This window comes from Callospermophilus lateralis, chromosome 1 (genome assembly GCF_048772815.1).
Source record: "Callospermophilus lateralis isolate mCalLat2 chromosome 1, mCalLat2.hap1, whole genome shotgun sequence".
Lineage (NCBI taxonomy): Eukaryota > Metazoa > Chordata > Mammalia > Rodentia > Sciuridae > Callospermophilus > Callospermophilus lateralis.
The window spans coordinates 147,242,721-147,265,615 of NC_135305.1; the positions used below are offsets into that span (position 1 = coordinate 147,242,721).

Here is a 22,895-nt window from a genome sequence, read left to right on the forward strand (position 1 = left end):
TCCCGGCCCGCACCAGAATTCGGGGTCTCTCTCATCCCGGGGGACCCGGGAGCCCGGCGGGAAGGGGGTCCCGGCGCCGCCGCCTCCGCGGGCGCCCGGGCGCGCGGGCGAGCGCGGGGCTTTATGCGCGCAGGGCGGCGGGGGGAGGAGCCGGCAGGTCGGCCCCCGGCGGGCCCTCCCCTCGGCCGTCCCCGCCCGCCCGCCCGAGCGGGGTCGGGGGAGGGGGCAGCATGGCCTGTCCGTCCGGCCCCCTTCGCCGCGCTCCTCATCTGCCCCGCGCCGAGCGCCGCCGCCGCCGCCGCCGCCGCCGCTCCGCTGCCCGCGCCGCCCGCGGCTTCCGATGGAGACTGACGCGCCCCAGCCCGGCCTCGCCTCCCCGGACTCGCCGCACGACCCCTGGTACGGCCCGGCCCAGCCCGGTCGGGCCTGCCCGGCCCGCGCCCGCCCCAGCCCCGCCAACATGGCCGATCCGGGTCGGGCCGGGCCTCCCCGGGGCCCGGGCCCGCGCCCCCTGCGCCCCGGCGCCAGGCGCTCACGCGGGCCCTTTGTGTCTCTCCTCCTCCCGCAGCAAGATGTTCATCGGGGGACTCAGTTGGCAGACTACGCAGGGTGAGCCAGCCCAGGAGCGCCTACCGGCCCCGCAGAGCACCCCGGACCCCCACGGCGCCCCAGAGCCAGACACCCCAGCCCGGCCCTGCGCCCTGCTGACCCCGGGCGCCCTCGTGCCCTCTTTCGCGCCCCGCCCGGGGACCCTGAGAGCGCAGGGCTATCTGCTAGCGCGCACGGCCCAGCGGGTGATGGGGAGCAGTTGAGGGGTTCAGGGGGCATCGGGGGCTGGGCCGGGCCCCCGGGACCCGCCGGCGGCAGCGCCAACTCCGCTCGCACCTGCGGCTCAAACTTTTGTGAGGCGGCTCCCGGAGCGGCGGGAACACGGCCGGAGCCGTCCCCCCTCCAGCCCAGCTTGGCCCTTGGCTTCCCGGGGCCCCGGTGGGCGCCACCAGGCTGCACGAGAGCCGGGCGAGGGCGGGAGGGGGTGCCGGCAATGGAGAGCGCGCCGGCAGCTTGGCACGGGGGCGACCGGGCTGCGCCGGGGTCAACGGGGGCAAAGGACGGGGGAGGGGGGAAGGGCGCGGGGCCCGGGTTGGTCCGAAGGCGGGTGTGTGGTTACAGAAGGGCTGCGCGAATACTTCGGCCAGTTCGGGGAGGTGAAGGAGTGTCTGGTGATGCGGGACCCCCTGACGAAGAGATCCAGGTGAGCCCCTCACCCCCTCCTCCTGCTCTCGGCTCACCCCCCTCCACCACTGCCACTCACTGCCTTGTAACCATCTGCCTCTCCCTCACTACGCCGCGCAGGGGTTTCGGCTTCGTCACTTTCATGGACCAGGCGGGGGTGGATAAAGTGCTGGCGCAATCGCGGCACGAGCTCGACTCCAAAACAGTGAGTGGCCCTCGGGGCTTCGGGGGTCCTTTGGGAGAGGGAGGCTGCCGGAGGAGAGGGTCAGGACTCTCTCCAGGGGACAGTTGGACGAGGTCCTTGAGGAAAGTGGGAGTTTTCTGAGTAAGAGGTCTGCCATGCTCTGAAACTTTGTCACTAGAGTTGGGGGCAGAGGGAGGAGAAAAATCCCAGGCCTGCGATGAGATGCTACACCTCCTCCCCCCGTATTGGTGAGGGAAGCAGTAGCCACCACCCCCTCCCTATAAGTACTAATCTCAATGCCTCAGAGCTTGGGGTGGGGCTGGGTCCCACCCCTAGCCCAAATTGGGTGAGTCAGGGCTGCAATGACCCACCCGGTGGCTTCTCTGAACTCTAACTAGTATTTGGCTCCGAGACACCCCCCTTCCCTTCCAGACCAATGGCAAAGCGTCACTGAGTCCCTTTCCCTCCCCTTTTCTCTCCTCCCCCGACTTTTGGTCAATGAGCTCCTTGCTTTGTGTAGAAGACACGGACCTGCTTTGACCATGAAGGGGATTTATGAGGAGGGAGCTAGCTAGCTTGATTGGGGGGGGGGGGGGCAGAAAGGAAGAAAGAAAAACCTTCTCAAGACTTGATCTTAGGAGGAACTGTTTGTTTGGCATTCAAACTCCTGGAACATTTTGCTGCTGTCCCACTGATCCCCAGTGTCTTGGACCCTGCAGGGGGCGCTGACGGAGGCCAGCTCAAGGGGAGAGGGAAAAGGAGAAAATCAGAGGAGGGCTTACTGGGTGATGGGGGTGTCTGTCTGCCAGGGGGCTGGGACAGTGTGATCTCCTCTCTCCACACTCCCCCACTCTCCCCCTGTCCCTGGGCCTCCCTGCTTGGGTCAGTCACTGGCTCCTGTTTACCTGCAACAATGGCTGGTTGTGCCCAAGAATTTGTTAAATTACCGCCTGTCCCCAGCTCCTGTTATCTCTGCCCAGTGGCTCCCACTCCTGCTCACAGTAATGAGCAAATGAGGCCAGGCCTCGACTTTGCCGGCTCTGAAAGGATCTTCTTGGCGCAGCCTGAGTGACCCAGGCTGGGAAAGGAGAGACAGTGGCCTATTGTTTTTGGTGATTATCTGCCATCAAGCTGCCTGTTCTCCTACCATCCCCTGTCCTCAGAATGCACTGGTGGCTTCTGCTGCACTCAGGAAGCTGAGATTTAGGGGCTGGGGCTGGGGCTGGGGCTGGGGGCTGGAGGAGTGGAAGATTGATAAGGGTGAAGAGAGAGACAGGGAGGAAGGATGGTGAGATGGGTATCCTTAGGAGATTGGGACTCACCAAGGGCAAGGGCTTTGTCTGTGTTTGGCATCTCTGGTCCGGGGAAGGGGTTGGGAGGGAGGTTTACTGTGGGGAGTCTATTTTGGGTTCTGACTTTCACCTTTTGTTTACTTGTTGGGTTTTATTTATGTTGCCAGCTGTGAGTCAGAGTGGAGGTGGGGTGTGTCAGGGATTGGGTGTGCGTGGGTCTGGGGGAGTGGGTCTTGGGTACTGTCTCCCCATCAGGATCTGTGCAGAGGAACTTATGAAGGTGTGTGAGTGGCTAGGGAGGCTGTGCTCTGGGAGAAATAGAAGAATGAAAATGCCACAGATACATGAAATCCACGACAGGGGCAACGAGAAGCTTGGATATTCCCTAGAGCCCAGTGGGCCTTTGCAAGAGAGAAGGCATTGCCTAGTGTGCACTGTGGAGGTTCCATCTCTGTGGGCAGATTCCAGTGGGAGAGCCTGCAGGATGCTGGTTCCTGGTCTGTGCTATTCAGGCAGAGGGAAGCCAGAGCCAGTTGCCTAGAAGGAGGCTGAGTTTTGAAAGAAGGAACTCTGGGGAAAGATAGATCTTCTCTGAGATTGGCTGCTGAACTTCTGCATGATGTCCACCCATGCGGGTGGCAAGAAACTCTAGCAAGACCTGGCCTCATAGGTCCTGCATCAGTCATAATGGCTCCTGCCCTGGTCTCTCGATGTTTGTCAGCATGGCTGGAGTATCCAGGAGTACCCAGGTGCATCTTGATTTTTCCCTCTGTTCACAGCAGAGGGCAAAGGTGGCCTCCTAGTAATAGCACCTTTGTTTGTGCAATGAAGGGCAGTTCACAAAAGGCTGCTTTCACCCATGTTATCTCATTTGATTCCCTACAGCTGCCCCTGGGAAGTATGGGTGTGATTGTCCCCACTTTGCGGATGAAGGAACTGAGGCTCAGAAGGGCAAGCAAGTTACCAAGATCACAGGCTTGGCAAGCAGCCCAAAGTTTCTAAGTCCAAGTCCCATGCCCTTTCATGTCACCAAAGACTGCACTCTGCCTCACCCTGAGCCTGGCTGCATTATCAGGAGCTGTTTTCTTGCAGCCTCTAAGAGGGCTGTTAGAGACTAGAGGTATTGGAGAAACAACTGAGTCTATTCTTGGCCGTTATGAACTCTCATGTTGTAGACTTTTTCAGGCAAAGAGTATTTCTATTTGCTAGATTTCCAAAGTCAGAATCACATATCTTACCTTGACAGGTATCTGTGTGAAGTCAGGTTAGCAAGGAGGGCCCTCAATATACCGGATGCTTGAGGGAATAAGACTTGGTTTGCATTATTTTTGGTTCTTGCTGTGAGCTAGACACCACACCAAGTGCTTTGTATGCCTTATCTCAAAAAATCTGCAAATGACCCTTTGAGGTGGGTATTATTATTTGTCCATTTTGCAGGTGACCCTAAGGCTCTAAGAGGTTAAATAACATGCCCAAGGTCTTATAGTAGGGAAGCAGTGTGAGATTGGAACTCACGCTTAACAACTGTGCTTTCCTGCCTGAGACTCTGGTGGTTTCTGTCACCTCTGTGTCCTGAGATGAGAGAGGTCCTCACTGCTTAAGGCTGTAATGGTCACAATCTGAGGTGTGATAAGCAAGACCCTTTCTACCTTTCCCTTCTCTTTTAGATCGACCCCAAGGTGGCCTTTCCTCGGCGAGCACAGCCTAAGGTAGGTGTGTGTTGGTGGCTGGGAGGAGCGCTGTCACTGAGGACAACTCTGGACAGGGATTTCCCCAGCATTCTATTTTGCGGCAGATGCTTCTAGAACCTCTGGAGTGTTTCAGGATAGGCGGAGGTGTGAAGAGGGGATTCTTGATGTCCTTATTCTGTGGAATGAAGACAGTATGCATCTTCCCATCTGCTCTGGAGAGGGGGCTGCATGTGTGGGAAGAAAGGGGAACTGCTCAGGGAATTCTTTGTCCCTATATTTGAAGTCAGTGCAGTTTGGACCCCAAGTCTAATTCTGACCTCATAGGTCACAGCCTCCTTGCCCAGAACCTTGGCAGATCAAACACAGGGCAGACTTGCCCTGCCTCTGAAGCTGAGCTAGAGTTGGGCCAGGGAGCATACCTCTGACCCCCTGCAAGTCACCTTCCAAGCTCTGGAATGAGGTGTGTTGGACTTGTAGGGGGGAGGGGAACCAGGAGGTCTGTCACCTGTTGTCTTTCCATTTAGATATCTTTCCCTGGTGTTTTGGAGAGAGGGGCAGTGCCTACAGAAAATGGATTTCTGAGAAGTTGGACACTAGAGCACTTAAAACTTTTGGTGCAGGGCAGGAGCCTCAGATTTGAGTCTAGGCCTCCTGGCAACTCACCAGTTCTTAATTCTTAAGTCGTCCCCTATAGAAGACAGGAGGAAAGGCTAACTTATAGGGAGTCAGGACCCCTGAGTTTGTTGACTCAGCATGTGTCCTAGGACTGGGTACCTCTCCAAGAGATCTCGGTTTCCCCTTTTTTCAGAAGTTGGTGGAAACCAGGATGCTTTATGACTCTAGCCCGTGAAGTCCATCAAGGTTCCCAGAGCTCCAGCCAGGGTAGTGGGAGAGGAACTGTTTTAGGAGACAGGAAAGGGGCATCTCTGGAAAAGGTCCAACAGAGGGCCTGAAAGCAATTATGGAGCAGGTATTCGAAGGAAGCCGCACCAGGGAGCACATGGTCGGAATTGGGTTAATTCCATTAAGCAGTTTGGTGACAGAAGGTGCTTTAGTGTTAGGATGGGGCTGGGAATTGCCGCGGATTAGCCATGCGCTCCTGGGGTAATTAGGACCATGTGTTCTTCCTAAAACAGGGCTGGGGCCACGGGGCTGCCAGAGGTTGGGCAGGGAAGAGGTTGATGAGGAAAATGTCGGAGTTAAGTTCAGGGAGACCCTGCGATGGCCTTGGTGGTCTCCCAGGAGGGCTGGTGGGGTTTTGGAGCTAGGCTGTGGGTCTGGGTCATTGACCCACCCCCTTTCCCTGTGTGAGTCCTTTGGGAAGGGATTTTTCCAGATACAGGCCCCAGGGAGGGAGAAACACTTAAGAAGTCAGGGTGTGACAGGCCTAGAGGTGGGGGTTAGGAGGAGCTTGGGGAGGCCTTCTGAGAGGCTGGGGCCACAGAGAGCTTGTCAGCTGGCAACCTGGCAGGGGGGCTGGAGCCCCTGCTGGTGGCGGTAGGCCACAGGCCTCAGATGCCCACTTTCTCCTTCCCTCCCCTAACAGATGGTGACTCGAACGAAGAAGATCTTTGTGGGGGGACTGTCAGTGAACACCACAGTGGAGGATGTGAAGCAATATTTTGAACAGTTTGGGAAGGTGGGTCTTAAATGGGGGTGGGTGCTTGCTGGGGCTGAGAAGGCTAAGAGAGTGGTCAGAAGCCAGTGGGGGTCAGCCAGGTCATCCCAATTCCTGCAGAAGGTGTAGGGGAAGTTGTGTCCTGCAGGTGAGGCCAGGTCAACCCAGCTTTCGGGCTCCTGGCCCATCTATGGGCTTCTGACTCTTGACATCCCCTGGGAGCGGAAGCCACACAGTAGCAGGGCTGTTGTTGCCCTTCCTTCTGTATTTTCCTTCTGCTTATCTTCTTTCTCCTGAGGGAGGCGGTGCTCCTGTAGCCAGTTCAATCCAGTCACCCCTTAGCCTCTTGGGAGATTGCACCTGTCCAGGCCCTGGGCGGTTGTCACCATCTCCCAACCCCTTCCTGGGGGATGATAAGGAGGCAATAAATATGACTCCCCGTTGCACTTGGTACCTTGCTGGCCCACGTGGGAAGCTGGGAGCAGGAGCTGAGGGGCTGCTAGGTATTGGAGGAAACTGAAGAAAGCACCCCCAAATTCTGATCTGGCCCAGAGAACGTGGGCTCACTTCTGGGTCATATCAAGCTTTCCTTTCTGGGCCTATGAAGAGGTAGGCTATGGGGAGATAGGCCGTGTGTGGCCATGTCAGACAATAGGGTGTCCCTAGGAAGATGAGCAATGTGAACTTCAGGGTCCTATGGTGAGGTGGAGAGAGGGACCCAAGTCCCAGGGGTCGTGGCTTGAGACCCAGGTCCCTGGTATCTCTTTTAGGTGAGGGCGGCTAGAGGCTGAGTCTCCACTTTCCCAGCAAGGCATTTGGTTCCCAGCAGGCCCAGCTGGAGGTGGCTAGAGAAATAGGCTGTAAGCTTGTGTGGCTGATTGGGGGGGGTCCCCTGGCCAGCGGATGCTGACGTGTGTGTGTGTGGGGGGGGGCAGAGGCCTCGGCGCAGGCACACCTCCTTGGGGACCTGGGTCCAGGAGGCTGGGCAGGCTGGGCCTGGGCCCCAGAGGGAAGGGCGCTCCTGGGAAGCAGCAGGCCCGGCTCGGCTTCGGCGGGGTGTCTTTGTGTCTGAGCGCCGAGCATTAGAGCTCGCACTAATCTGATCCAGCAGCTGTGATTGGAGGCCGCCTGCCCCCGGGGCCGGCGTTGCCATGGCAACCGGGCCCCAGGAGAAGCCGTCAGCGGCCGCGTCTTTTGTTCGGGCCTAAATCGGCGTTGGCATGTGAAACCGGCCCGGGGAGGCCAGGGGGAGCCGGAGAATAGGCTGCCAGGGAGCGAGGGGGACAGCCGGGAATGCCAAGGGCCCCGCGGCGGGGGGCCCCCCGCCCGGACCGAGGGGCCCGCCGCCGAGGGGGGAACAATGGTCAGCCGCCATGGCTGCCACTCAGGCTTAGCGGCCGCCGAACTTGGCGGCTCCCACTGGTCAGCAGGCCTCGGTCGCCTCCCCTCCCCCCGCCGTCCCCCCCCCCCCCCCCGCCCGAGCCCCCCTGTCCCCGGGTTCCCATGGAGACCAAAGCCTATTAAGGACACTGGGCTGGGAGCCTCCCTCCCCTCCGCTGGCCCCAGGAGGGGACACCGCTGGGGGTTACCCTGGACCCCCAGCCACTCTCCTTGCCCCTTGCCCCGGCCTCAACCCCAGTGCCCCATCGGAGGTCTGTCCCGCCAAGGCCCAGGTTGAAGGTTGTGGGGCACCAGGGAGGTTGGACTGGGACGGTCATGGGGAAGAAGAAGGCCGGAAGGACTGTGGATTTGGCCTGAATCAGTTTGTGGATCAGGCAAGAACTCCAAGCTGTAGGATTAAGGAGGAAGGTGTGGCTGGTTCTTTGGTTCATTCACTCATCCATTCAAAAAAATAATTAATTGAGCACGAGTCAAGGTGCTCAGTAGAATGGTGATCATGGTCACAGATGACCCCACTGTCCTGGTGGAACCTTCCAGCTAAGGTGTTGGGCTGCTGCTCCCTCTAGTTTTGCCACTTTCCCCCATGTGACTGTGGGCAAGTTCCTCCATAATAAAGATAATAACAGCAGTTGTTATTTATTCAGCGCTTACTGAATCCCAAGGGCTGTGACTTGAGAGCTATGTGCACTATCTCATTTAACTCTTTCCTATGCCCATTTCACAGATGAGGAACCAAAGTCATGGGGACCTAAAGCCACTTGCCCAAGGTTACCGAATCAGCAAATCCAGGATCCAGGATCCAGGATCCAGGATTCCAGTTTGGGCCTGTCCTACTTAAAGCCTGTGCTTTGATCAAAACCCTTCTGTCTGGGTTTCTCTTTTCCATTGCTTAAGTGAGGGATGGGGAAGATGTGTAGAGCCTGAAGTGTCTGTCCAGCTGGTTTGGGATTGGGACCCAGAATTGGGGTGGCAGGGATAGTACTCTGCTGTAGGGTTCTGGGGATAGGAAGCCCCTTGGGAAGGGAGGTGTCATTTCCTTCTGAGATTCTCCAGGAACCCCTCTGTCTCCTGGTTAAGCAGCCTTGATACCTAGGGAGAGCCGGAGGAACACCTCCAAGGTTTGCACTTTCTACTTTAATGAGGCAGGGGAGGCCCCTGATAAGGCAGGTAGGGTCTGGAAGTAGAAGAAAGGAGGGGGAGAGAGTCTGTGTCCTGTGCCCTGTGGCCTGAAAGTTTTCCTTCACCCTGCGGATGGCAGACCATTTGTGCGAGGATCAGGGGCTGGAGCGGATGGGACTGGGGAGGATCAGAGGCAGCCCCTGATTTCCACTGAGGGTGACTTAGTCCTAGTGAAGAGGGGACAACAGATCCAGGCACAGGGAAGAAGGTGGGACATCCTCTGGCTGGAGAAGCAAAAGGAGAGATGACTGGGGTTCTAGAGAGGGTAACGAATGTAGACCCTCCCCCTTCCTCAGTCCTTTCCCCTCCCCCAGACAGTGGGAGGCAAGCAGTCCAGGCACTGAACTCTACTTGCTTTAATTACAGCCTCTAGCTAAAGGAAACCTCAATTAGAGAAAAGATCTGTACCGGGAGAGGGGAGTCTAGTCTGCCTGTTGTCCTGTCCGCCTGGCCTTTTGCAAAAAAAAAAAAAAAAAGAAGAGGTTTTCTTAAAGCATCTCCTAATCTTGCTCCCATATTTTCTCCTCTAGTACAGCCCTGTGCCGCCTCCTCCCTCCAGGACTTGCTGTGTAACTTTGGGCAGGCAACTTCCCCTCTCTGAGCCCATTTCTTGACACAATGGGGATTTCCCCTTCCAGGAAGTGTTAGGATGATGGGTAAAGTGCTAGGCACCTCTTTGGAGTCTGATAAATGTAGGCTGATGGATCCATTGAGAATCTGGTGACTTAACTAGGGGGTTCTGTGGTGTCCAGTGGGGTCGCACATGGAAAGTTATCCCTTGAACTGGGAACAGGCAGGGGCAAGAGGGGAGCGGGTCGTGGGAGCCCCTGGTGTCTGGTGGGTCCTCCATGGCAGGCTGTGTTTTAGGTGGATGATGCCATGCTGATGTTCGACAAAACCACCAACCGGCACCGAGGTGAGTGTGCCCCTCCCCCTTCCCAGGCCCGGCCTGGGGCCTGGGGCCTGTGGTCAGCCAAGGGGGCTGCAGGTCACAGCTGCCCTTTCATCTCCTCTCCTGACATCCTATCCCTGAGGATCTGCATCCTCTCCCGGGCCTGGCCTTACAGAAGGCTTTTGTCCCACTAGTTTCCTGTGCTAGAAAACTGGCCGAATTGGAATTGCAGACAGAGGACGGGCTTCCCACCAATGGCGCCCTCCATCCCCGCCCCAGCCAGTGTCTGCCTCTGCCCAGGCTTACCTTGTTCCTGGTAACCAGAGCTTAGGCCAGGTTGCCCCAGGGTCACGCTGACTCCAGAGCCCCAGGGAGTCTGCTGTGCCACTGCCCCCAACTCCTTTGGCCCTGAACCTGTGAGCATCCGGGCCACACTCTGTGATCGGCCTGGTTGTTTTTCTCTTAGGGGCCTTCTGAGAAATTCCACAGTAGCCCCTGGGGCACGCTCAGGAGGAGACAGGGTAGTTTCTCCAGTTGATTCAGGGCTTTGGGCCTTTTAGTTTTTCTTGGGCCATGTGTGTGCAGCACGCATGCTCAGGCACGTGTGCATGCCTGAATATGTATGTATGTCTGGTATGTTGGGGCAATAGTACGTTATAGAGAGCCCACGGGTATCTTTGGGATGGGCGCCTAGGGGGGTGTGTGTGTCTGTGTACAGAAGTATGTTCGGGCATGTGCACCTTTGTGTAAGTTTGTCCATGGATGTTATTTTTCTCCCTCTTTGGTAAGCATCTGAGGGAGAGAGAGAAGGCAAGTTAAGTGTACATGGTCCTCTGTATCTGTGCATTCTGGTGTTTTTGGATTCAATCAACTGTGGATCAAAAATATTCAGAAAAAAAAAATTCTATCTGTACTAAGCCTGTGCAAACCTTTTTTTCCTTGCTGTTATACCCTCAGCCGTGCGGTATAACGGCTCTGTGAGTAGCATTCATGTTGAATCGGGAATCAGAAGTAATCTAGAAATGATTTAAAGTATAAGGGAGGCTGTACATAGGTTCTACGCAAATACTGGCCTTTTTTAAGGGACTTGAGCATAGCACGGATTTGGGGGCCTGTGAGGCATCCTGGAACTAATCCCCCTCCGATTCTGAGGAACAATTACATTCTCTTGGCAGCTTTGCCATTTTCGAACTTGCTGTGTGACCTTGGGCAGGTTACTTTACCTCACTGAGCCTTGGTTTGCTTGTCTGTAATTTGGGACTTGATACCCTGTCTCAGCCAGTAGTTGAGAGAATCCTAGGCTGTGGGCAGAGCCTTTCATTAACTCTCAGACACTTGGCCACAGGAGGAGATGTGGTATGGGAATGGCCTGGGGCTGGGTTTTGACCATGAGCCCTGGTTCTGACCCTGCCCTTACCCCTTGTCCAACCTCTAGGGTTTGGGTTTGTCACATTCGAAAGCGAGGACATCGTGGAAAAAGTGTGTGAAATCCACTTCCATGAAATCAACAACAAAATGGTAAGCTGAGATTGGGTGGAGAGGGAAGGAAGTGCAGAGAGACCTTGGAGCTCCAGGCTGAGCCATCCAGGGAAGCCCCAGGGTTCCAGAGGTTGGGTGTGGGGGGTGAGGAGGTGTTACAATGAGCAGGGCAGAGCTGGTTCTCTCACCTCTTGGAAATCTAGACAGGGAGGCAGTGTCACTAATTAACTGGGTTCCTCTCCAAGCCTCAGTTTCTTCATCTGTAAAATGGGAGCCATAGCAGCACCTCCATCATAGACTTGGTGCAAACCGTTTAGTGACTATGGCATGCAGAGCCTTTTATGCAGGGCCTTGCACAATGCGTGCTCCATAAATGGTAACTATGAAATTAATAATAAAAAGGCCTGCTGGGGACTCAGGGATGGCGACCCTAGCTGGAGAAAGAATTGACCATCAGGTCTTGTTGCAGGTGGAATGTAAGAAAGCTCAGCCAAAGGAGGTGATGTCGCCAACGGGCTCAGCCCGGGGCCGGTCTCGAGTCATGCCCTATGGAATGGACGCCTTCATGTTGGGAATCGGCATGCTGGGTACGAGCTAGGCCTGCACCTGCGGCTTCTTCCTACCCGGAACTACTCCTGGAACTTCCAGGGGCTGCGTGGGAGTTGCATCTCTTCTGTGGTCTGCCCTCCTGTCTGAGTCACTGGGCGGCAGTGGAGGCCAGGCATCTCGGTCTGGGCTGGCAGTCCTACCCAGGGTGGGATGGTTTGGTTGTGGAGTGCTGCCCTCTCGTGGTAGCCAGAAGAATGGTCCAGCTGCTCTCTATTGATTGGTCCTCTGTCCATCCATCCATCTATTCAGTAAATAGGTGCCGAGCACCTGCATGGGCCAGGCAGCCTTCCAGGAATCCCAGCCTTGACTTTCCTCAGCTTTATGGTGTGTCAGGGCAGACAAGTGAGAAAGAAGACAAATAGACTTAGGGTGGAATACAGGATGCCAAGGGAGCATTGGCATGGGGAACTTGACCAAGACTTGGAAAAAATGGAAAATAAGTACTATTTACACTGATTCTGCAGGTTGAATAGAAGCCAGTTATGGGAGGGCAGGTGCAAAGAGAATGGAAAAGTATTCCAGAGGAAACAGCACTTGGTTAAGGCCTCTTGGAAGGCAAAAGGAAGGCTGCCTCCTCTTATTCAAATTTAAAATGTTTTAGTTGTCAATGGACCTTTATTTTATTTATTTATATGTGGTGCTGAGAATCGAACCCAGTGCCTCACACATGCTAGGCAAGCACTCTACCACTGAGCTGCAACCCCAGCCCCTATTTTAAGTGGTACTAAGGGTCAAACCCAGTGCCTCACAAGTGCTAGGCAAGTGCTTTACCACTGAGCTACAACTCCAGCCCTGAGATTTTAGAGGAAGGGTACCAGGGGTTGAACTCAGGGGCACTCAATCACTGAGCCACATCCCCAGCCCTGTTTTGTATTTTATTTAGAGACAGGGTCTCACTGAGCTGCTTAGCTCCTCACTTTTGCTGAGACTAGCTTTGAATTTGCGATCTTCCTGCCTCAGCCTCCCAAGCCACTGGGATTACAGGTGTGCACCACTGCACCTGGCTCCAAGATATTTTTTTAATATAATCACAGTATAATTGTTCATTGCAAAAATTTATTTCATTTAGCTTTTCAGGGTCAGGACCTGCCCTCATGGGGTTCCCCTTTTAGTGAGATATGAGTAAGTGAACACTGTCATCACGGAATGTTTGGGGACTGTGAGAGGCCCAAGGGAGGCACCTAGACCCACATGGGAGTGGGGGGGCTCCCTGGAGGGGGTGAAGGGTGCCTTGAGCCTTGAAAGTTGAGCAGGTGGCAGTCACAGTTTGGGCCCAGGTAAATTTGGGTGGCAAATTTGAGAAAGCTCACTGTTTCCCTGTAAAGATGTATACACATAGGAAGAGGATTGTTCAAGGGGGTCTTTGTGCCTGCTATGGGGGAGGGGTACATAGAGAGGTGCTCTGAGACTTCAGAAGCTAGGGTCAGCATTGTGATCACAGGAGAGGTGAGGACAAGAGCACCCTCCAAACAGGATGTAGTCTTCTTTTTCTTTTTCTTTTATATTTTTTTAGTAGATAGACACAATACCTTTATTTTATTTATTTTTTTAAAATGTCTATTTTTTTAGTTGTAGTTGGACACAACATCTTTTATTTATTTTTATGTGGTGCTAAGGATCGAACCCAGTGTCTCACGTGTGCTAGGCAAGTGCTCTGCTACTGAGCCACAACCGCAGCCCAACACAGCCTTCTTGAAGAAGTAATTCCAAACTCTCCAAAGAGTGGCAAATGATAGAATAACATAAAAACATAAAAGAGCATCCATATACTATTGTATCAGATTTGCCTGTTGATATTCGATCCCTTTGCTTTATCGTTCTCATGCTGTGTGTATGCGTTTACATGTGTGTATATACATACCCATGGGATACTACCCTAAATCATTCAAGGGTAAATCACACATATGACCCATTTACCTTTTTCCTTAAGATTTGAGATAATCTTTCCTATAACCACAGTATGGTTGTCAACTTCACAAGTTTATATTGATGCAGTTATTTTCATTTAGCACTGGGATGTTAGAGCACTTGCCTAGCCTGTACAAGGTCCTGTGTTTTTCACTGAGGGGAAAAAAATTCATCTAATCTATCTTCTGTTTTTTTAATATTACCAATAACACCCCTCGTAGTGGGCATGAACTTTGCAGCACTTTACCATTAAGCTACATCCACTCCTTTTTTATTTTTTTAATTTTTGCTGAGTTGCTAAGGGCCTCAAACTTGTGATCCTCCTGCCTCACACTCTCACTAAGATTGCAGGTGTGTACCACCACACCCAGCCAATGATGGTCTTTATAACATACTTACACTTTTGTTTCCCAGAACAACATCTGGGCTAGAATCAGATTTTAAATTTAGTTGTCTGTTTAGCCACCTTTGATCTTGTACCTTAAGGATGTTTTGGTTTGTTTTTATTTTTTGGTACTGGGGATTGAACTCAGGGGCATTAAACCACTGAGCCACATCTCCAGCCTTATTTTTGTATTTTTTTTAAACATTTATTTTTTAGTTGTAGTTGGACACAATACCTTTATTTTATTTATTTTTATGTGGTGCTGAGGATCAAGCCCAGAGCCTCGCACGTGTTAGGTGAGTGCTCTGCCACTGAGCCACAGCCCTAGCCCCCTATTTTTGTATTTTATTTAGAGACAGGGTCTCTCTGAGTTACTTAAGGTCTCAATAAGTTGGAGAGGCTGGCTTTTTTTTTTTAATATTTATTTTTTTAGGTGTAGATGAACACAACACAATGCCTTTATTTTTATGTGGTGCTGAGGCTCAAACCCAGGTCCCTCCTGTGCTAGGCGAGCGCTCTACCGCTGAGCCACAATCCCAGCCCCAAGAGGCTGGCTTTGAACTCACGATTCTCCCACCTCAGCCTCCTGAGCTGCTGGGATTACAGGCGTGCGCCACCCACACCAGCTTGAGTAATTCTTGATCTGGTTTCACCCTCATTTAAAAAGAAAATGTCTAATAAGAAGTGAGACTGGTTAGGAGTATTAGAATCAGTCACATCTGAATTTGAATTCCAGCTGTACCATTATTACTAACTATAAGATTAGTAACTATAGCCTTGAAGAAATCATGAGATAAGTTCAGACAATGATCATCAGTGCTATGAAAGGGGGGGAAAAACAGGCTGGGGTTGTGGCTCAGTGGTACAGGGCTTTGCCTAGCACATGTGAGGTACTGGGTTCAATCTCCAGCACCACATAAAAAAAAAAACTAGGGGCCAGGGCTGGGGCTCAGTGGTAGAGCACTTGTCTTGCCTGGGTGAGGTACTGGGTTTGATCCTCAGCACCACACAAAAATAAATAAATAAAGATATTGTATCCATCTACAACTAAAAAACTGTTTAAAAAAAAAAAAAACCTAAACTAAACAAACAATGAATGAGAGGAGAAAAAACCAGGGTGACATGGTAGAGATTGTAACTGCTAGGAAAGGAGGACTCCTGTAGGAGGATCTCTTGAGACTCAGTGAGGACTCAGTCATGCAGTCATCTGGGGAAGAGTGTTCCACGCAGAGGCAACAGCCCATGCAAAGGCCCTGGTGTGCGCATGAGCTTGGATTTAAGAAACAAGGAAACCGGTGTGACTTAAGCAAGGGAGTGGGAAGCAGAGTGTAGGACATGAGGACAGAGGGAAGCAGGAGCCAGAGCATGAAGGGCTTTGATAAGGGGTTTAGAATATTCTCAGCCAATAAATATTACCTCTCTGAGCCTCAGTTCCCTTGTCTACAAAATAAGGATGTTTGGACATGGTGGTGCACACCTGTAATTCCAGCAACCCATGAGGCTGAGGCAAGAGAATTGCAAGTTCAAAGCCAAAATAAGCAACTTAGGGGGGCCCTAAACAACTTAGCGGGACCCTATCTCAACATAAAAAAGTCTTGGGATGTGGCTCAATGGTTAAATGTCCCTGAGTTCAATCCCCAGCACCAAACACATAAATAAATTTTAAAAATGAGGCTATTAATAGTACCAACTTGTTATGTACTATTTCCTTTTGAGGTTTAATGAGATCATTAAGTATACACTGCTTAGCACTGGACTTGGCATTCCAAAGGTACTTGGAAAGCAGGACTGAGGATTATTCATGATAAGGAGGTGGGGGAGGAGGAAGTGATTGGTTCAGATCCTTCCTGTCCTAGCAGGGTCTGAGCTGTGGGTAAGGCATCTGACGCTGCCCCTCTGCCCCATCAGGTTACCCAGGTTTCCAAGCCACAACCTATGCCAGTCGGAGTTATACAGGCCTTGCCCCTGGCTACACCTACCAGTTCCCCGGTAAGTCCTGCTTGGTGTCCCTCTATGGCCAGCATGTCCCCAGTTCCCAGGCAGTCTCACTCCTCAGGGTGGTGTCTGGGGTGCATGGCTGGGGGTCTGCCTGCTGGAGGCTTGGAAGGAAGGGCATGTCTGATGAAGGAGGGCCTTTCCCCTGACCTTTCCCCAAAAGCTGGGGACAAGGGCTCCCGGTGTGGCCCCTGCATGGTACTGTTCTTTCCCAGGCCCTTCTCTGCCTGCCTCCTACCTTCTGTCCTCCCCTCCCAACTTTGGGGTTGCCACTTCTACCAAAGAGGACACCAGATTGGCAGTAGGAGCACCCTCCCTAAGGGTCATTGTGAATTGTGCCTTCACGGACATATTACAATGACCAGGTGCTATGCTGAGCCCTTTCAAGGTCACACAAGCCCTCTTGAGACTCTAAATGCCAAGAAACAAAAGCATTATAATCACCTTCAACATAGACTAGACCTTACAAAAAGTATCAGGAAGCCCAACAAAGTTCTGGACTGTTCCATGATGAGTATTAAATATATTTTCTCTAAAATATTAAATATCAATTTTTTTAAAAAAATATTTTGCTTTACTTGTAGTTGGATACAAAATAATTTTATTTTTATGTGGTGCTGAGGATCGAACCCAGCACCCCATAAGTGCTAAGCGAGCAGTCTACCGCTGGGCCAAACCCCCATCCCCTAAACATCAAATTTTTACGAGGCAACTTACTTATTTATTATTTAGTTTTGCAGTGCTGGGGATGGAACCTGAGGCAAGTGGTCTACCACTGAGCTACACCCCCAGTTGGTTTTGGTCTTGTTTTTATTTGAAAGGTTCCTAAGCACTTGTATCCTCTGCCCCTTGGGCTATTGTTTTTAACTAGGAATCCTTTATTTACATTATATTGTCTAATCCTCCCAATAATTCCATGGGAGGGATGATTATAGCCATTTTAGAGATGAGGAAACAGGTTTGGAAAGGAGATGTGACCTGCTTAGATGATAACTAGGAAGTGGCAGGGCTGGGAAATGGACCCAAGCTGGAGTAGGACTTATTCTATAACCATTGTTTTTCTTTAAACTGCCTCTGAAGCTCTCTCCTCATTAAAAGTGAGAGAGAGGGGGAGAGAGAAGATTCTGGAAGGTGTCTTTGGTTCAATCCTAAGCCTTTTTTGTTCTTTTGCTAGGGATTGAATCCAGAGCCCCGTGCATGCTAGGCAGCACTCTGCCTCTTGGTAGATGTCCTCAACCCCAGTCCTAAGCCTTTAAAGGAATACCCAGAGTTGTAGTGGCAGCACTCACTGCCTGTGCCTAGGGTTCAGGTGGCAACTCCGCCTGTTCTTTTGCTCTCTCTGCTTCTCCTCTTTGTGTCTCCTTCCCCTCCCTTCCCTTCTGGGGACTTTCTTTCCCGTCCTCAGCTCTTGGGTCCTGTGCATGGCCTGTCCCCTCACCTAGTGTCCCTGTGGGTACATTTGTCCTCCCTGGGCCATGTCTGAGGGGCCTCCCATACTTCTTCCTAAGCTGTTTTACGTTTCATTTTAGAATTCCGTGTAGAGCGGACCCCTCTCCCGAGCGCCCCAGTCCTCCCCGAGCTTACAGGTCAGTCGCTCGGATTTCGTACATCTCCTAGGCCACATGGGGAGAAAGAAAAGGGCCCAGAGACCTCTGGGGAAAGCCAGCGGGACTCTTTTCTCCTGCCCTCCAGTCCCCTGGCTGGGAGGACACAGCAGACTGTGCCTGGGCACTGGCGAGTCTGTGGAGCTACGTTGCCCTTAAGGGTGGGGTATAGGGCCAAGCCAAACAGATGGAGGCAACATCACTTATTCACCCATTTGGCAAATATTTACCTAGCACCTCCCGTGTGCCAGGCACCACAGAGGATCTGGGATCCAGCAGTGAATAGGCCAAGATCTCAAAAGCCGAGTGGGCCAGCGAGGAGGCCAGGGAATTCTGGGCATGCTTGGTGGACAGGCCTGCCTTCCCTGTGAGCCTGTCCTTGGCCGAAGGGGATGCAGACCGAGCCTTCTCCGATCTCATTTTTCTAGACAAGCCAGAAATCCAATTTTTTGCTTTCATATGAATTTTTTGATCATTTTTAAGGATCGACAACAATTCCAAATTATCATTTGGAATGGCCAAATGAAACCCGTCCAAGGGCCAAATCTGGCCCTCAGTCTGCCCATGTGCGATTGCTGGGAAAGTTGGATGGAGGTGCTTGGCCATCCGGGACCATTTCTCCAGCTGGAACTTCACTCCAGCCAAGCAGCTCAGCTGCAGAGCTGGGGCGAGGCGGAGTGGGGGGCTTTGTACACAGGATGGTGGGCTACAAGGGGTTTCTCTGTCCCATCTGCTTCTACCCCCACCCCACCCCTAGACTCTTCCCCAACCTGGCCGTGTGTGAGCATGGATGCTGCTTTAGATGAAACCTTCCTTCCAAGGGGTGCTCAGGGTTCCCCCAGAATGTGGGAGGGGGAAGGGAAACTTGGGGTGCAGGAAGGGGAGGGAGGAGAGCCCTGGTGGCAGAAGTCCCAGCGGCTCTATCATGAACAGATGGGTGTTGACAGCAGTTGGGGAGGAGGGTAGTTCCTTTTTAATCCAGTGAGAACTGTGCATTGAGGACCTACTATGTGCAGCATGCACTGCCAGGCCCTGGGGGCAGACAGGGACAGAACAGAGCCAGACCCTGCTCTCATAGAGCATGCCAGCTAGACAGGAAATGAAATACCATACAAACAAGTAGTTGTTTACAGTTGTGATAAGCACTAGCTAGAGTTGGCTATTCTCTGACTTTGCTCTGTGGTGGCCAAAAACCAGACTTCAGCACCCAGCCCCTGCCCCCATCCCTGCTCCTGTCCCTGCCCCTACAGACCAGATGTAAGCAGTGTCCTCTTAACTGATATTTTGGCAGGGGAAGAAGTAAGTTCTGGGCTCAGCAATTCTTGAGAGACCAGAATCTGAACTTTTCTCTTGCCTTGGAGAAAAGGGGACTTGGATGTTTCCTTTGTGTATTCAGTACATATTTATAGTGCTGGTCCTGGGCCAGGTACGGGGGACACTACAGTGAATAAATCAACAAGGCCACTATCATCTGGGTGCTGGTATTCTAGAGGTAAATGAGGGTAAGAAGTTCCCCAGGGAAGATAGAGCAGGAAGCTGTCCTGCTGGGTTAGGATTGGCCCCAGGGCTGCCTGAATGGAGGGTGATCAGGGAAGCTTCTCAAGAGGTGACTTGTGAGTGGGAAAGAGCCAGCTGTATGAAGGTGCTGGAAAGATCCCTCCAAGATGCAGGAACTACAGTCCTCCTTTTGAATCTCCCAGTCCAGTGGCTTTGCCAAGGATTTGGGAGGGCCTTATCTAAGGTCCCTATCCCTAGGTCTGTCCATTTCAAGGCCAGAGTCACCCAAAGAGCCCCAAGGGGCACTTTTTGGAGTGAGAGCATGGTGGCGTAAGGCTTGCCAAGTGCAAATCCGGAAAGACCATCCTCAGCATGGGGTGAGCTCCTTGGTGGCCACAGTGACAGGGCCAAGCAGTGGAGATACCTCAGCCTCAGGGAGTTCCCTGCTCAAGCCAACAGGTTATCTAAGCAGAGGTCCCTTCTACTCCTTCAGCAGACAGTTATTAAATATCTGCTATGTAGAGGGAAAGGTGGGAGGTGCTGGGGGTTGATGGATAACAAGGCAAGAGCCAGGTCCCTGTGCCTGGAGAGAGTGTGACTGAAAAGATGCTGAGAGCATTTGGGAGAAGGAGTGGTGATTTACGGGCTGCGTGGCCAGGGAGGCCCTGAGGGGTGCTCTTGGAAGAAGGGGATTGAGAAACACAGGACACATAGCAGAAGCAGTAGTGGCCCAACTGTGGCCTCCACCAGAGTCTGTCCTCACCTGACTCCATGGCGAGTTCTGGATCCCTGATGTGCCAGAGTCGGTCACACACTGGGACTGTGGGACTGGCTTTCTGCACTCCTACCCAGTTGGTCACTGGCGGGAAAGAGGGACATAGCCTTCTGGCCACCTCTGGGCTACATGACCTGTGTTGTGCCAAGGGTGCTAAGGAGAAGGGGCATCTGCACTGAGCACTCAGAGCAGCCCAGGGGCCACCCTCTGGGAGTTGTGGGTTGCTTCAGTATATCCTTTGAGTCTGGGGGGGACACTGAGGCTGAGCAGCTTGCTGGGAAGCTTTCCTCCCTCCTACCTTTATTCTACCCATCAAATCAGGGCATGGATAGTGGCCCAAGGTGCTCTTGGTGCCTTGGCCCTTGGGATGCATTGAGATGGGGTCAGGAGGGAGAGCCTCTGCCGGAAGTTGGGGGCCTCCTTCATCCGCCTGCCCCCTCTGGCCGCACTGAGGCGCTCGAACCTTCTCTTCCAGCCATTCCTCTCACTGCTTATGGACCAATGGCAGCGGCAGCGGCAGCGGCGGCTGTGGTTCGAGGGACAGGTGAGGCCTTCCGGGGTCGGGGTGCAGGGGGCAGAAAATTCTAGTGGGGAGATGAGGTGGCCATCGCTATCCCTTGACAAAGGCACCAATTTATCCACTCAAGTGTCAACTGGGTACCTACCCTGTACCGGGTGTTGTGCCCACATCAGTGAGCCAGGAAGGACACTCACAGGCCTTCTGCCATCTGTGGCTTCCAGGCTACTGGGGACAAGGCTATGATTCCAGAGGAAGTTTCTGCTGCTCTGGGGGGGGGGGGGGGGAATCAGGTGCCAGAGCAGCTCCCAGCTGGGGCTTCTGAGGAAGGCCAGGGAAGGCTTCCAGGGCAAAGGGCCTCTTGACTTGAGATTTGGAGACAAAGAGGAGGAAAAGTGTTTTTGGCCGGGGGAAGAGCACTGCAAAGGCTTGGAGGCTAGTTGCATGGGTAGTGCGGGAGTGGGGGCAGGGGACAGTGGAACTTCAAGCAGCAGAGTGACAGAGGTCAGATTTAGAAAATGCACTAGGCTGCAGGGTGGGGACAGGTTTGAAGGGGCTGAAGGAGGAGGCTGCGGAGTGAGCAAACAGGAAGCGATTGGGGTTGGGGTGGGGGTAAATGAATGTAGAGAGATCTCCATGGGGTAGACCCATAGGACTGCTGGGATGTAGGGGTCAAGGTCAGGGTGGAGGAGGTTTGGTGGGGTGCCATGGGGCGGCAGTGGGCACCAGGGCTATCACCATCTTCTTTCTGGGTTGCCAGGCTCTCACCCTTGGACGATGGCTCCCCCTCCAGGTTCAACTCCCAGCCGCACAGGGGGCTTCCTGGGGACCACCAGCCCTGGCCCCATGGCTGAGCTCTATGGGGCAGCCAACCAGGACTCGGGGGTCAGCAGTTACATCAGTGCCGCCAGCCCCGCCCCCAGCACCGGCTTTGGCCACAGTCTTGGGGTGAGTGGTCAGGCCTGGCGGCCTCCACCTCCCTTTACCCTGCGAGACCCCAAAGTGAGGGAGGGAGAGGTGTTTGTCTTCTCTGGAAAAAGGTCAGGTGAGACATGATAGATGGGGAAAGAAAGTGTCACTAATGGGGAACAGTGGAAATTAACATTGGCATAGTAGGCATTTAATCGTCACCCTCTGCGTGTCAGCATTTGGTGGGCTCTGAGATGGGCCAGTGGATTCATACCCTCTCTGCCCGTAATGAGATTCGATTCTAGCTCAGGCGGACCCTAGTATTAACCAGGGTGCTGGTTATATGCAAATTCCCAGGCCTGCCTTGGAGTCTCTTTGAACCAGTCTATGGTAGGGTAGAAAAAGATTTGTGCCTTACCTTGGGCTTCTGGTGAGAGAGGAAAGGAGCCCCTAAATGTTCTGTACTTTCTGCAGGATTCTAGGAGTCTAATTCTTTTCTTTTCAGGGTCCCTTGATTGCCACAGCCTTCACCAATGGGTACCACTGAAGCAGGGGAGACAGGTGGCAGGAGGTGAGAAGGTGGGAACAGGTATGGGATAAGGGTGGCACCAGGCATCTGATCCTGGATGATCCCATCTGGGACACAGATTCCCTTCCCTGTCATCACAGAACCATAGTCTACTAGGGAAGACAGTCCTTTATTTTAGCAGTGATGAGCGAACATAGGAAAAGCTGCTCAGCCGGGCATGTTAGTGTACTCCTGTAATCCTAGCAACTCTGGAGGCTGAGGCAAGAGGATTGCAAATTGGAGGCCAGCCTGGGCAACCTAGCAAGACACTATCTCAAATAAAAGGGACTGGGGATGTATCTCAGTGGTAGAGTGTCCCTGAGTTCAGTTCCTAGTAGGACAAAAACAAAACAAAGCAAAACAAAACAAAAATCCCAAACTGCAAAAATAACTATAATGCCTCTCAAAAGGAAAATGATTAGATAAATTAGTGTACCTACAGTGGGGTATTACACAGGACACCCCTGGTACATGGGACTGGTGCAATCACCAGTGTCTGTCGGGATGGTGGAGCATCCGTGAATTGGTGATATTTCATTCTTTACCTCACTATTTATTAAGCACTATTCTGGGACAGAGAGATGAGCAGGTGAGATGAGGTCCTCTCTCATCCCAGACAAAGGTGGAACAAACGAATGAGAGAATCCTAAATAGTGTATAGGGGATTATTTTAGGATTCAGAGGTATCCCTGAGAAAGTGACATTTGAATAAATCCAGCCACTCCAAATCTGGGAGACAGTGCCCTCTGGACAAAACTCTTCTGGAAGGGGACCAGAAGGTGTATGTGTTCTGGGGACTGCCCCCTACCCCCACAGGGACGGGCAGGGTCCGAGGCCTCTATAACCTGCCATTGTCTTCCCAGCGCCCCAGCCTGAAGCTGACAGAGGACCATGAGTGAGCCAGCGAGGGGGTGGGGACACCTCAGCCGCAGCCGCCGCCCCCTCCCCCTGCAGCGACTCGGATGCTACTGCCTGCCCCCCACTCCCTGGGCCCCCCGGCCCCTGCCCTGCTGCCCCCCCACATCCGTCTGACTCCCCTACTAACCTCCCCTTCTGCCCTTGCCCCCTCCCCACCTGCCTCTCTCCCTGCCCGCTTTTATTTATTTTGGATTAGCCGGTTGTCCCCTACCCCTGTGGACGTCCCCTCTCGGTCTGCCCC

At 53.2% G+C, this 22,895-nt stretch overlaps 1 protein-coding gene across 1 annotated transcript; it reads left to right on the top strand.

Moving 5' to 3' along the window:
- The first annotated feature begins 340 nt into the window (after window positions 1-340).
- Window positions 341-22,662, top strand: Msi1 (musashi RNA binding protein 1). Its single transcript, XM_077105258.1, has 15 exons — window positions 341-399; window positions 569-609; window positions 1,171-1,252; window positions 1,354-1,438; window positions 4,377-4,418; window positions 5,947-6,039; window positions 9,466-9,514; window positions 10,926-11,008; window positions 11,439-11,556; window positions 15,780-15,860; window positions 17,396-17,452; window positions 20,218-20,286; window positions 21,053-21,207; window positions 21,674-21,739; window positions 22,600-22,662. Exons 1-14 carry the CDS (start codon window positions 341-343, stop codon window positions 21,713-21,715), a joined length of 1,056 nt encoding a protein of 351 aa, XP_076961373.1. The 3' UTR covers window positions 21,716-21,739; window positions 22,600-22,662.
- The last annotated feature ends 233 nt before the right edge of the window (window positions 22,663-22,895 follow it).

What these genes read in the sequence shown, in the direction of transcription:
- Msi1 (XM_077105258.1), top strand. Translation starts at nt 341, where the DNA reads ATGGAGACTGACGCGCCCCAGCCCGGCCTCGCCTCCCCGGACTCGCCG. An exon ending in ATTTTGAACAGTTTGGGAAG is followed by an intron (nt 6,040 to 9,465) that starts GTGGGTCTTAAA and finishes GCTGTGTTTTAG; the next exon opens with GTGGATGATGCCATGCTGAT. An exon ending in AGTCCTCCCCGAGCTTACAG is followed by an intron (nt 17,453 to 20,217) that starts GTCAGTCGCTCG and finishes CTTCTCTTCCAG; the next exon opens with CCATTCCTCTCACTGCTTAT.